This window comes from Vanessa tameamea, chromosome 26 (assembly GCF_037043105.1).
Source record: "Vanessa tameamea isolate UH-Manoa-2023 chromosome 26, ilVanTame1 primary haplotype, whole genome shotgun sequence".
In the NCBI taxonomy this organism is placed as follows: domain Eukaryota; kingdom Metazoa; phylum Arthropoda; class Insecta; order Lepidoptera; family Nymphalidae; genus Vanessa; species Vanessa tameamea.
This window is the reverse complement of record NC_087334.1, coordinates 8,042,799-8,057,470: the sequence shown is the minus strand read 5'-3', so window position 1 is coordinate 8,057,470 and position 14,672 is coordinate 8,042,799. Positions and strand designations below refer to the sequence as shown.

Here is a 14,672-nt window from a genome sequence, read left to right as displayed (position 1 = left end):
CTTCCCCATAAGTTTAAGGGGAATACGGGGGTCACAAATTGTTCCCGTACCCTGCCGCCATTTCATCCATCCTGTGTTAATCCTGTGCTATATTATTGTAAAGTTTCATCAAAATCCATTCAGTAATTGTGTGAAAGAGTGATAAACATCCGTCATTAAATACGCCTTTATGATATTAGTAAGGAAGTTAGGTAGCAACGATTGTATGGCTCGCTCGATTTCCGTTATGAGTCATATGAGATGTAGTGAGTCTTTTTTGTTTACAATTTTTTATCTATATATAAAGCGCTCAAGGTAACAAGCATTTATATCTGAATAAGGATTAACAATGAATTGGAGAAATTGGCTTTGTAAACAGCCTTTAGAGCCGAGATGGCCTAGTGCTTAGAACGAGTGCATCTTAACCGATGATTGCGGGTTCAAACCCAGGCAAGCACCACGGAATTTTGATGTGATTAATTTATGTTTATAATCCATGTCGTGCTCAGCGGCGAAGGAAAACATCGTGAGGAAACCTGCATGTGTCTAATTTCAACAAAATTCTGCCACATGTGTATTCGATCACCCCGCATTGGAGCAGCGTGTTGGAATATGCTCCAAACCTCAAACAGACAGGAGGCCTTAGCCCAGCAGTGACAAATTTACAGGCTGTTAATGTAAAAATGTAATATAAACAGTCTGTATATATATAACTTTGTTAGTAATGAATAAAAATAGTTATCATGACTTTACCTTAAAAGGTAAAATATACACATGCTATCGCGGCCTTTTCGGCAGGCTTTGTTATAAGACGTTTTGTTTAGTACATTGCTTTGACATATCCTAAGATTTTGTCAGCATTGAACATAACTTTTTGGATTAAAACACCGTCATAGCATAGCCATTTTGTACAAAACATTTACAAATTCTACACAAATATACGAAAAGTATGTATATATATATGTCCGTCCATATTAGGAATACAATCGACTGCATTCGTATGCCGCCACCGTAACGATTGAATTCAAAGCATTAACTTTTGATTTAATTACTAAACGTGATGACGTCAACGCTTCTTGGAAACACATCTGGACATCTGATGTCACTCACGTTGTGGAGGTGCTAAGTGATAATATTGATGGATAGGACATAAACACGAGCGATGTAATAAATTATAAGATAAAAAAATTAATGTCAGTAGAATGAAAAGGAAAAATTCGTGAGGAAACCTGCATGTGTCTAATTTCAACGAAATTCTGCCACATGTGTATTCCACCAACCCGCATTGGAGCAGCGTGGTGGAATATGTTCCAAACCTTCTCTTCAAAGAGAGAGGAGGCATTAGCCCAGCAGTGGTAAATTTACAGGCTGTTTTGTGTATGTATGTACGTATTTATATTTTAATAATTCACACGAATGTAATATGGTACTTAATAAAGTAAATAGTATGATATAAACTATAATTTATAATATATAGCACTCAGGAGTAAGGGTAGCTCCTAGTGTTTTTTTTTTAGGATTACCTCTTATATACAAACCAAACAAGCTGTACCTCTTCATTTTCTTACAACAAAATGAATTTAATTGTAAAGCTATCATCGGTTCCTAAAATAGATTCTACCGAAAACAACTGGCCATAAACTCAGTAGTCATTATTTATCTTCAGACATACATATATTCATATACTTATAATTGTATAATCATGTTATACATTATACACTTAAATTGAATTATACAGGATACGTTCATATCCCGTACGACAATCAACGAATAGTAACTCAAAGATCTATAATATAAAAGTAACTCTGTCTATGTATATGACACTCTTTCATGGCTAAGCCACTGAACCGATTTTAATGAAATTTATTACGGAGTCAACTTAATTCATCTCTCTAGGAGATAAAATACGGGGACAAGGTTTATGTGCTATGACGTCTAAAATTCGCTTGGCTTAAGCCGCGGTTAAGTTAATAACCTATAAGGCGTGCATTTGGACAGGCCTATGTCCAGCAGTGGACGAATATGGGCTGATGATGATGAATATTTAATTAATATTTTAATTAGTTGAACACTTTATTGTTCCTAAATAAAAACCATCTTCTTTCCTCTTACTAAAAAAACGAAATCGTTCGTGACTTTTACGGCACATGCATTTCACAAAAACTTTACACAAAGATGCGTTCAAATTCCGACCTTCTCGTATCATGTTAACCCAAAGCAATATCGCTCATAAATAAAAGTGGCTTTATTTATACATCACAACGTTCAACAAATCAAGCTCAGAACATGAATCTGCAATATAAATGTTAATAAACTCAGGAAGATAATGTTCGTATCGAACCGCAAAGTGAGTCACGTTCACACAAACAGGACAAACCGTACATTAGTAGTGCATCAGTTCAGAGGAATACTACGGATAATAAGGTAGGATATTTTAAATTAGTGAATTTTATTTTGTATTTAGAATAAATTGCAGAATTTGAAAGCTTTTTAGTGATCTCAATCACATTGACACTTAAAATATGAATACGTTTATCGTAATCTGTGTGATTTGATCGGTTAAATTATTGTCTGTACTGTGTGATAGAAATGTCTACCAATAGTAAAAATATATTACTTCTGAATCTATTCATTGGAAATCGATTCAATACATAGTATGTAAGAGCAGAAATAGATGCACTAAAGGCCATTAGTTCGATGCCCGTCCATAATTAATATTTGACCTCTGAGCCTGACCTCAATCCGTATCGGATTGCATTTTAGTTTGATGATTATTTTTAAGATGGGTTCAGTACAACTCCAAGGCTCCAGTTACATCTTAAATTCATTTAAACAATACTGTCTTCTTCCTTCAAATGACGAATAGATGGATCACATTTAACTTAATACCGCGAAACACTTAAGTGTAAATCCGTTAGTCAACACGCAAGAATTTTAAAATAAGCAAACGTATCATACATAGGCCATCTCTTTTCTTCGCATTTAATCATCGCGTGTGTGACAAAGATAACGAATTATTTGTAAAGTAGTATTTATTTATTTTTGGTTTTATTAAAATAACATTTTTTTTTATTGCACTTAAGGTAAATAAAGTGGCGGTTTTATTGATTAAATAAAATTGATGTGATATTTTTACTTTTTCCTCAAATATGACAATACTGTAATATTACCAAGAATTTTCGAGTTTGATTTAATAAGATTTTACTAGTTTATACATATATAAAGTACTTTTGAATGCGTTGTTAATACATATATCGAAAAGATACTTGTAATTCATGTCTGTAATTATGCATTAATATACACTAGAGATCACCCACTCAATCACCATAATCATTATTGTAAATGTGAGGAATTATGATTTCGTACGTCTCGAACATTTTTTATTAACACTAATATTTGAATGCACTACAGCCCGTCAATACTTATGACTCAAAATATCTTTGAGCGCTCGTCAAAATCGGTTGACACACAGAGAAGCAAAAAAAGATTGAACACATTTATCTTTGCCTTTTAGATCAAATTTGAGCACTCTTACAAGATTGTATCAATTGAGAATTGCCACTGTGACAGAAAATCAATTAGCAGGAATATTTTTTACCAAAGATACTATACATATAAACTATACGCATAGGGATACTATACATTGCAGAAATATTTTAATGTTCGTAAAAGGAATGAAAAACGGACGTCTTGGAATTTAAAAATAATCATAAAATCTAATTTTACAGCATGGCACCAATCTCGCTCAAAATAGTTTTGGACGATGGTGCTGTCACCAGGACTCTGATGTTCGACACCACCACCAAAGTGCAACATGCTCACCAGATCGTTCGTGAGAAAATAATCACCATAGATCCCGATAAAGGTTAGACTGTTATAAGCAAAATATTAATTCTATTTTTAAATTAAATCATAAGGATCATTAAATATATATTGAACTAGCTGATTGGGGTATTGATTGGCACTTATGCCAATCATCACCCCTTCAACTACCTAAGTAGATGAGCAATCTCTCCTAGGTAACCTTAGAACAGATAAATGTCTAGTGACGTTATTTTGTAAAATAATTTAGGTTAGAATACCCGATTTTCAATTTACACGAACATATTACATTCTCCAACAGAATATGGTTTCTTTCTAACGTCGGCTGATGATGAACGCTCCGGTATCTGGTTGGAAGGTGACAGAACGCTGGAATACTATATGCTGCGAGATGGAGATTCTCTATTTTATTTAATAAAGATACGAAATCTCAGACTGCGAATGTTAGATGGTGAGTATTAAACATAGCTTCTACATTCTGGATTCAATTTCAGATATATCTAAACTTATTTCTACTCATATTCAAATTTAGAATGACAATTATGCCTGGAGTTCATCCAAAAATTTCACCGTTGTTGCTTAGTTTAGTATTGCCTATACGTACCGAACCATGAATACGTATACGTAATACGTAAATTATCAAATATTATATAACTATTAAAAATATTTAGGAATGAATCCTTTACGTAAGAAGATCTTTCATGAAACAACTAAATCTTTTTATTTTATTTCAAACAGGTTCAGTTAAGACGCTTCAAGTTGATGAATCAAAAAGTATACAAGACATAATGGTCCATATCTGTGATAGGATCGGCATCCCTAACAACGAGGAATACGGTTTGGTGAGAATTAATTGAAATTAAATATAATCAATTAAACAAGAGAATACAAATCATAAATATCGATTGATTTTAGTATTTTATGTATTATTAAATATCTAACAAAAATTACTGAATAAAATTCTAGTGCCGCGAAGAATCTGAGCCGAAAGAAGAATCAAAATTTTCAACTGGCACTTTAACCTTGAAAAAGAAGACCATTCAGAGGGAAAAAGACGCGAAATTGGAACAGCTTAGCAAAAAATTGAAAACGGATGATAACGGTACATAAATTAAGATCAACGAGTAAACAAAACCACAAATCAGACGATTTCTTAAAGAATCGCTCGAAATTGTCAATGAAAACATTTTAAAAATAGATGATGTACTTTTAATTTAACTTAGGTTTGCATCACGCCAGCCCCTAAAGTTGGCTGAGCGTCTTTATTTCATGTCGGAGTCAAACACTCGTCTTCTTAGCTGGTGACGCTGTTAAAGCTAACAGCCGTGTTAATAAATTATATAAAAAATAGTTCAATGACTACATAAATTCCTTTAAAAGTTCAAGATACAGAGTTAATTACAATTATCACTGTCACTAGAAGTCCACCGTACAGTGTGGTTAGACTTAGTGCTATAGATTTAAAATTATTAGCAACCGAAAATTCTAAAACTGACTAATAGTTTATTCTATTTTGTATTTTTAGTGGAATGGCTGGACCAGCATAAAACCTTACGCGAATCTCAAGTAGACCCAAAGGAGACCTTACTCTTCAAACGCCGCCTCTTCTACTCAGACCGCAACGTAGACTCCAGGGATCCGGTTCAGTTGAATCTTCTCTACGTGCAGACCCGTGACGCAATCCTCGATTGCAGACATGTTGTCACTGAAGATAAAGGTGAGAAAAAATAAAGTAATACCAAATCATACTTGCTTTTTTTCCATCTTGGTAGGCAGACAGGCAAATGGGTCACCTGATGATAAGTGATCACCACCACCTATAAACATTAGTACTGTAACAAATATTAACTTTATTTTACTTCGTCAATGCGCCATCATCTTTGGAATCTAAGATCTTGTTTGTGCCTGTTGTTAAACTTGTTCTCTTAACTTTGGAACCGGTTCATAATAATACTAAGTATTGTTACTTGGTAGTAAAATATACTATGACCCCCAATTATGTCAAGTTCGTATCCATTTATAAATTATGATGCGTGTTTAATTTAAACAAACAAATTACATCAGTAACGATACAAGGAAAACACCTATTAAATAATTTGGTTTATTTCCTTTTATGATGTCATTATATAAATAAACATAATTAGCATTTTTGTATTGTCTAAAATGAGTCTAAATAACGTAACCAAAATATTATATACAGCGTTTTTTAAAACGACTTTCAAAATAAAAAGTCAAGTATCCGCTTGTAAGTGCACTGGGTTAAGACCATCTCTCCTTTTGACGAGATGGCCCAATGGTTAGAAAGCGAGCATCTTAACTGATGCTTGTGGTTTCAAATCCTGGCAAGCTACACTGAATTTCCATATGCTTAATTTGTCTTTATAATTCACCTCGAGCTCGATGGTGAAGGTAAGTATCGTATGTAAGGTAAGTATCGTGATGAAACCTGCATGGCTTAAAAACCATAACATGTCCTAGCCCCATACAAAGTCCTAACCACATACGACTAGTCTGATAATTTTACTTGGTGGTAGGGCTTTGTGCAAGCCCGTCTGGGTAGGTACCACCCACTCATCAGATATTCTAGCCAAATAATTGTACTCTGTATTGTTGTGTTCCGATTCGATCCCGATCCGATCCGAAGGGTGAGTGAGCCAGTGTAATCACAGGCATAAGGGACATAACATCTTAGTTCCCAAGGTTGATGGCGCATAGGTGATGTAAGGGATGGTTAATATTTCTTACATCACCATCCATACCATCAGGTGGCCCATATGCTCGTCCGCCAACCAATGCCATAAAAAAAAGTGAATTACTTAATTATAGAAATCAAGACTTGTAGAAAAGATTTAAAAGAATAACTAACTAACGCATTTACTTATGCACAATACTATAAACTAGCTCTCTCTGTAGTCTCTTTGGAAAGGCCTCGTAAGCCAGAATTGGCCTAGGTGCCCACATACATGATCATCAACAAATGATTGTTTTGCAGCGGCTGAATTCGCTGGGATACAATGTCAGGTCCAGTACGGAGATTTTCAAGAAGACAAACACAAGCCGGGTTTCATTGAAAAGTAAGTTTATTTTTATAAAGATACGACAGAAAGAACCGACATCAACATTTTTAAAAATTAAAACTAAACTAAATAGTATTTTCAAGTTATATTTAGTTCAGACCTTGATAGCTATCAGTGATCAGTGTGGTTCTCGTTGTTTGTCCTTAAGACAGGATATACATTTATGGATCAGCTGACACAGATCAAGTGAACACTTGGATCTATACATGTACACGGATTCAACCAATACTAATGCCAAAATATATAAATACCAATAAAATCTAATTCCTAAATTAGTTGTAAATAAATCCCACTAAAACCGAAAATATTTGAAAAAATCCAAAATAATAACAGTTTATTGACTATAATTCAAACTAGGTTTTATGTCCCAGGTCAAGAAGGAATACATTTCCAATATAAGCTAACATTTTGATAAGCTTAAATAAATTCCATAGGTTAACGGTTTTCCAGAAAAAGTGTTTTATGTGTTCATTGTTTTGTAACCGACTTCAAAAAAGGAGGTTGTCATTTCGACGTGTATGTCTGTAACATTGTTAGAATTTAATTATATTTGAGTATGATGATCCATTTAGGCTTCCAAGCACGTGTACTAAATTTTGTGAGTGTATGTTTGTATGTATGTTTGTCCACGAATTTCTCGAAAACTAAAAGTCATATCGAGATGATCTTTATTAATATAAGATAAGTACACTTCAACTTAGGTAACAGTGTAGTGTGGTTTCATTAAAATCGGTCCAGTAGTTTCAGAGATATATGTAGGTAAATTACTCGTAAGAAAATATAGAAGTCGGCTTAATTTTTTTTTAAATTTTAATTTATTTATTCAATTTTTCAGTGTTACGACTAACATGATAAATATTTTAAAAACAAATGATAAATTCCAGCTTGAAAGAATTCCTCCCAGAGCAATACGAATCTTCATGGGGTATTGAGAAGAAGATCATCAAGGAGCACCGAAAACATCAAGGTCTCAGCCAGATAGAAGCGAAACATATGTATACGAAGACCGCGAGAGAGTTGCCGACGTATGGCGTCACTTTCTTCCTCGTTAAGGTAGTAGAAAATTGCACTTATTGTTTTATAAGAACTCAATAAAACTATCGCAAATTTGAAAGACTTACTTACCTAATACCAAGCAGAAATTCTTCGTATTATTAAGCTAATAGGTGATTTGATAAGGTGAGCTAATGTACTACAATAACTAAAAGGATATAACAAAAGAGTTCCCAAGGTTGGTAGCGCTTTGGAGATGTAAGGAATGGTTAAAAATTTTTGTAGCACCAATGTCTATATCAGGGTGTATCACTTACCACCAGGACGCCCATTTCATCGACCACCTCCTTAAAATTTTTTTGATTGTTCAAGGAAAAACAAAAAACCAAAAAGAAGCTTGTACCGAGGTTACTAGGGATCAATTCAGAATCAATCCTGCGACTAGACGAGGAGACAAAAGAGATCCTGCAGGTGTGGCCTCTCACTCAAGTCAAGAGTTACCGAGCTGGAAGTGAATCATTCACGTTAAATTTTGGAGACTACAGGTACGTTTCAAATTTACAATTTTATACGTTCCAAATATTTATGCACCCTTTCAAAATGGCAAACCCTCTGAATTTTACCATTGGGTTAGTAAAATACGTCTTACAAATTTTCTAGAAGGAATGTCTGTTCGCAAGCAATAAGTACTTGCAAAACTTAGTGGTACTTAAGGTACCTTTTCAACTTTGTTGTGTCTTTTTAGTAAGTAACAGCATGTAAATTTCTCACTGCTAGGCTAAGGCCTCCTCTCTGTTTGAGGAGAAGGTTTGAAGCTTATTCCACCACGCTGCTCCAATGTGGGTTAGTGGATAATCATGTGGCATGACACATTCAGGTTTCCTCACAATGTTTTCCTTCACCGCCGAACACAAGATGAAGTATAAACACAAATTAAGCACATGAAAATTCAGTGGTGCTTGCCTGGGTTTGAACCTACAATCATCGGTTAATAGGTACGCGTTCTAACCACTAGGCCATCTCAGCTGTTTTTTTCAAATGAAAAGTGAATTTAAAAAGCTCAATGGGAAACATTCAAATTGAATTGTATATTTTATAATTAAATATTGCAAAAATCATCAAACTAGGCTATATAACAGAAGATCCTGAAGCCCTGGATTCAAATCCCTGGTCAGGCCAATAAGAAGTTTATAACCCTTTTCTGCCAAACATTTTAAGTAGCAGTTTGGAACTTGGAAAAGCTTCTGAAAACTCTCCGTTTATGCTACTCTGTACCAAGTCATGAATTACATGAGGGAACGGCAGTAGTATCCTACTTGCCTATTTTCGGTACGAATAGGCTACGTGGTCGAAATTGTTCAAGATTTAAAATATTTATTTTATTAAATCAACAGTGAAAAGGAATACGCAGTGAAAACTAATGAGGCCTTTAGAATAAGAGATATTCTTCAAGGCTACATCGATATAATTCGGAAGAGACTGGCTGCACCATACAACGTCACTCACACTGAGGGCGAGGTGATTTGTGAGGAAATGGTTGAAAGTTCTCGGTAAGTAATTCTCCTTAATTCTATTTATCTATACATATAATAAAATTGGAGTGTCTGTTTGTAATATTATAATAACCGCGTTTTACTAAATGCATATGTATGTATATACGGTATATATACCAAAATAAGATTTCTTCAAATTTTTGTTTGTCCGTCTGTGTGTTCCGGTGAATCACAAATACAAATAGATTGTAGTGGAGTAACTCCAATTCATGCGTATACACTTGAGGAATGCTTACTATATCTTAATGCCTTTGAGGCATGAAAAACTCATCCTGTGTCTGAACTTCCTCCAATAGTTTCGGATTGCCATTCCAAATGATTATGCGTATACGCTTAAGCATAATAACATTTCTAGCGCAGTTAGCTAGACTGAGAATGTCTTCTGTAGCTGAGAATGAAAATATATTTATAAACATGCATAAAATAATGAGACAATTTATATATTCAATTATAATCACAGAATAATCAGAATATGATGAGTTTGCTTTTTTTAGGTAATAAAGTGAAGCTACAACGTAACTTGATAAAAATTTTATTGTGTTTATAAGGCTGTTTAAAAAATATGTTTATTGTGTTACATACAATACTTAACCTATAACAGGTTAGGAACCAAAACCTAGTGAGTTACTAATAAGGACTAGGACTTGTGTTAGGATGGCCCGCTCTTCCATTACAAAACAATTAAATGTATGTACAATCTTTTAGAACAATAGAAAAAAGTTAGACCAAACCTAAGAGTAATATGCCGGTGTGTGTGTGTGTGTGTGTGAGAGAGAGTTAAGAAACTCGTTATAATAAACTTTCTATTTCGTTGTAGCTTAAGTCTAGTAAGTTTTATATTATATACATTTGAACCTTATGTTTGTTCGTATAAAAACTAACGACGATAATCTTCCTTTATTTCTTTTTTTTATTCCTCCGATACTGGTGGAGCAACGTCGCCGTTAATCCACTAAGCATTAAAATTTTCTGTAATTTTCAGAGGAACATTGACACAAAATGTGGTCGCATCTAAAGTACAAACACACTCGCTTATCGGTCCGAGTCAAATAATATCCGTTGATCAAGGTAATAATGGTTTCTATATCTTTATTATTTAGAATTCAAATTAAATTAAAGTATCTAACCCTAGCCAATTCACTGATTATAGACCTATCTCGATCCTGCCCTTTATGTCCAAAATTCTTTAACATACAGTTTACAAACAAGTGACCTCCTTCGTTTATAGTAACAATATCCTTAGTTCATTTCAGTCGGGTTTTCGGTCCGGTCATAGTACTACTACGGATCTTCTGAAGGTCACGGAGGATGTTCGGAATGATATGGAGAATAGAATGGTCACTATTTTAGTCTTAATCGACTTCTCTAATGCTTTTAACATGGTTGATCATGATATTGTCCTTGCTATACTCGAGCATCTCAAGTTTTCGCCATTAGTTTTGGAGTGGTTCTTATCATATCTTCGCGGCCGCCAGCAAGCAGTTAGATCGGATCAATCGCTTTCCGATTGGTTTGACCTTTATACTGGCGTACCACAAGGTGGCATTTTATCTCCTCTTATTTTTTCTCTGTTTATAAATCTCCTCACAACTTACATCAACTGTTCTTATCATTTTTACGCCGACGACTTGCAGCTCTACTATCAAACCAAGTTGGATGACATAAATGATGCTGTTGCAACTATTAATAATAACCTAGCTAGTGTAAATACTTGGCCTCAAAAATTCGGAATGAAGGTAAATCCATCAAAATGTCAGGCAATCGTTATTGGGAGCTCTCGCCTTATCACCAATCTGAGCTTAACATCTTTACGGCCTGTTTTGTTCAATGACATCAATATTCCTTACCGCAATCATGTAAAAGACCTTGGTCTTCATATTGATTCCACAATCAGTTGGTTTGTGCATATCTCTGATATTAGTCGCTCAGTTACAGCCACGTTAAGGTGTCTGAATCGACTTCGAAATTTCCTTCCCATCAAGACTAAGATTATACTTGTGCACGCTTTGGTCTTTCCCATAATTGATTATGCAGACGTATGTTATTACGATCTCAACGAAAATCAACTGGATAAACTTGATCGTCTCTTAAATAACTCTTTGCGTTTCATTTTCTGTCTTCGTAAGTTCGACCATATCTCTCAGTATCGTGATAAACTAAAATGGTTTACAATTCGACAACGTAGAGACTTCCGATTACTTTCATCTCTTTTCTCTATTCTTTTTGATCCTCTCTCTCCCGATTATTTGAAAGGCAAATTCAAATTTCTTTGTGATAACCACAATCGTCAACTACGTTCTAAGGATTCTTACCTTCTCTCTGTCCCTACTCACACTTCCGGTTTCGTCTCTAATTCCTACTCCGTTCGAGCTGTCCGATTATGGAACAAAGTACTCGAACATATTAGGAAAGCTACCTCTAAATTTACTTTTAAAACTCGTCTACGTGAGCACATGTTGTCAGAAAGCCCCTAGCTCTTATGATTTCTGTTATTATTATTAAATTAACTATTGTTATATTATATATATGTTCTTACGATAGACAGTATAGATCTATATTTATTTTGTATATACTATATGGATATGTATGTACATGTTTTTTATGTAGTTTTATATAAGTATGTGCATATATTGTTAATTCATTTTTAATAACCGCCGTCTTGGTTTTCTGTTTGACCTAAAGGTTGACTGGCAGAGAATGCCTTCAAGCATTAAGTCCACCTTTTGTCCCATTAACTTTGTGGTGGTCAATAAAGTATTTGAATAAATAAATAAAATCTCGTTATTTAATATAAGAATCACTTACACTTACTTACTGTAAGTTATAAAACAAATCTACAAAAAAAACTGGTGAAAGAAACTCGGCGAATTTATTTTCAAAGTTTACTTGATACCTTGAGTTTTTGTTTTACCTATTGATAAGCGGACTGGCAATTGGGCCGCCTGATGGCAAATTAGAACAATTCCTTGCATTGCCAAGGCGCCACCAACGATGGGAACTAATTCTTACAGTGCCAATGTGGCTACATACCATCAGGAGTGCCAATTGCCTGACTGCGAAGTTATATAAAGTTTAAAAAAATAAAAATTTACTTGCTTCTATTACAGGGCAACAGTCACAAATGGGAACTAAAATAGTGACAGTGCATGAGGTGATAACATCCAGACAAGGAGACAGAAGTCAGCAAGCACTGGTACGTATATTTGTATTATACATATATATTCAAAGTAACATTGATCACTTTGATAGAATCATTGATAATCATTGTATGTGCACGAGACGTAAAGATAAGATTATTTTGACAAGTGTCCGACTCCGCAAAATCATTAAATCCATCTTGGGGCAAGGAATTTGTTTCTATAATAAAATTCCGCAGGCATATTATTCAATACAAGATTTTAATCTTTTATTGAATAATAAAAGATGATAAAAAAGCATGGATCTAATACTTGTTGACTTCCAGGCAGAATATATTACATACATACATATAATTGTATTTAACTAACATGACTTTGTATTTTTGTGAAATAAATATTATTATATTGGCAGTTAAAACTCTTGGACCTTAAGTATTTTCAATAGTTCAGAGCACGTTCTAAAAGATTTAACAGCAAGTCATATTGATATCCCTGACTGATATAGGAGATATAGTTCATTCAATTCAATCAGATATAGTTCAATCAGATATAGTTCACGCAAAGAATTGAAAAAGCGATCTTAGAGTGAGACCTACGTGCGAATTATCTGGTTATTATATATATCTGGTTATTATAAATATTATATTCAAGAAATAATTTGTTTTGCTTACGGAAAGTCTACGGTGCGTAATTTAAAAGCGTTTCGTTAGTACAGAAATTGCATGACGTACATATAACGACTTTAACGACTCGAAACTCGAAAATGGACAGTTATTGATGTAAAAGCAATGATGACTAGTCGTTACACAACTCACACATATAGAAAAATAGTATAATTATAAGATTTATATACCTGCGTCAGGTATTTATTTGGCTTTGTACCTTGTATCTGATTAGGTAGAACTAACTCATGACATACCCAGTAAGCCAGTTTAAATTAATGACACAAAACAGTCTAAGAAATGTCTTACAGTATCTATGGTCATTGATGGAGATACTAAACTAATTAATAAAACAAATTTACTTTTTCAGAGAGGTGAACTCAAGAGGTCGAACAGTAAAGTTCATGATTTTGATAAGAAACTCAATCGACTTAACTCTGAGTCGGTTAGGACTGTTGTTCTGCTCTCAGGTAACATATTTTTAAATCTAATTAACTAACTGAAGTTATAGATTTCAGTTTTTGTTACACCTGATAGTAGACTGATTTCAATCTTAAGAAACTCTTTGATGATTGGATAAATAGTATTTTTTGTTTTTTTTTTTGTGTTTTTTTAATTACACTGGCTCACTCATCCTTCGAACCGGAACACAACAACACCGCGTACTGCTGTTTGACAGTAGAATATCTGATGTGTAGGTGGTACCTACCTAGACGGCCTTGCACAAAGCGCTCACACCAAACAGAACACTTGCAATACCAATTAAACCTAACGGTTTACTGAACATTAGCAAACATAAGACTAAGAGTTTTTGTTTTTTGAAACATAAAATTTACAAGACTGATTTTATTATGAACGTTATTTATGGTATTATTAGTTAGACAATGCCATCTTCTTAGTTAAACACATTTTATTCTCTTTCTTTTAACCAACCGCCAGAGTTTATAAGAAAAAGCGTAACAAACTTTCATTTGATAGATCCAACCAAGGAGAACATTGCGGAAGTTAGAAACATCGTAAACGGCTTCAAAGAAAACTTACCGGGCATATTAAAAGGTAACTTATTTCGTGTCATTTTATTTATATTAACATAAATCTCTATTTGTGGGCGAGTTTTCTTGGGCTTCTATAAATTCCGACTGCCTCTATGTCCGATTTTATCATAGTCCATAATTTAATTAGTATAGTCGTGTGGAGATAACAAATACACGGATATAAATACTTCCGTCGAATTTATAATATTAGCAATGACAACCTCACTGTTAAATATATATTTAAATGTATCTGTATGTATCTGTATATCTAAACTTTAAGAATATTTTTTTTTATTATTTTCAATGTTAAACTTTTACTAGAAATATAGAACAAACACCCTGAAGAAATGGAATTTGTATCCCAAAACCCATCCCTTGAAGCCATTGAAGCTTCTAATCAGTTGAATGTAAAGGA

The 14,672-nt window shown here is 33.9% G+C and overlaps 1 protein-coding gene across 1 annotated transcript in view; it reads left to right on the top strand.

Moving 5' to 3' along the window:
• Window positions 1-2,290: 2,290 nt before the first annotated feature.
• LOC113398503 (talin-1-like) overlaps window positions 2,291-14,672 on the top strand; it is a 51,591-nt gene continuing 39,209 nt past the window's right edge. The window contains exons 1-14 of the mRNA XM_064219193.1: window positions 2,291-2,403; window positions 3,708-3,844; window positions 4,103-4,252; window positions 4,540-4,643; window positions 4,768-4,903; window positions 5,327-5,518; window positions 6,794-6,875; window positions 7,763-7,931; window positions 8,244-8,416; window positions 9,266-9,421; window positions 10,407-10,492; window positions 12,532-12,617; window positions 13,594-13,693; window positions 14,202-14,279. Of these exons, the coding sequence (XP_064075263.1) occupies window positions 2,306-2,403; window positions 3,708-3,844; window positions 4,103-4,252; window positions 4,540-4,643; window positions 4,768-4,903; window positions 5,327-5,518; window positions 6,794-6,875; window positions 7,763-7,931; window positions 8,244-8,416; window positions 9,266-9,421; window positions 10,407-10,492; window positions 12,532-12,617; window positions 13,594-13,693; window positions 14,202-14,279 (1,747 nt within the window). The 5' untranslated portion in view covers window positions 2,291-2,305. The remainder of the gene's footprint in view (window positions 2,404-3,707; window positions 3,845-4,102; window positions 4,253-4,539; window positions 4,644-4,767; window positions 4,904-5,326; window positions 5,519-6,793; window positions 6,876-7,762; window positions 7,932-8,243; window positions 8,417-9,265; window positions 9,422-10,406; window positions 10,493-12,531; window positions 12,618-13,593; window positions 13,694-14,201; window positions 14,280-14,672) is intronic.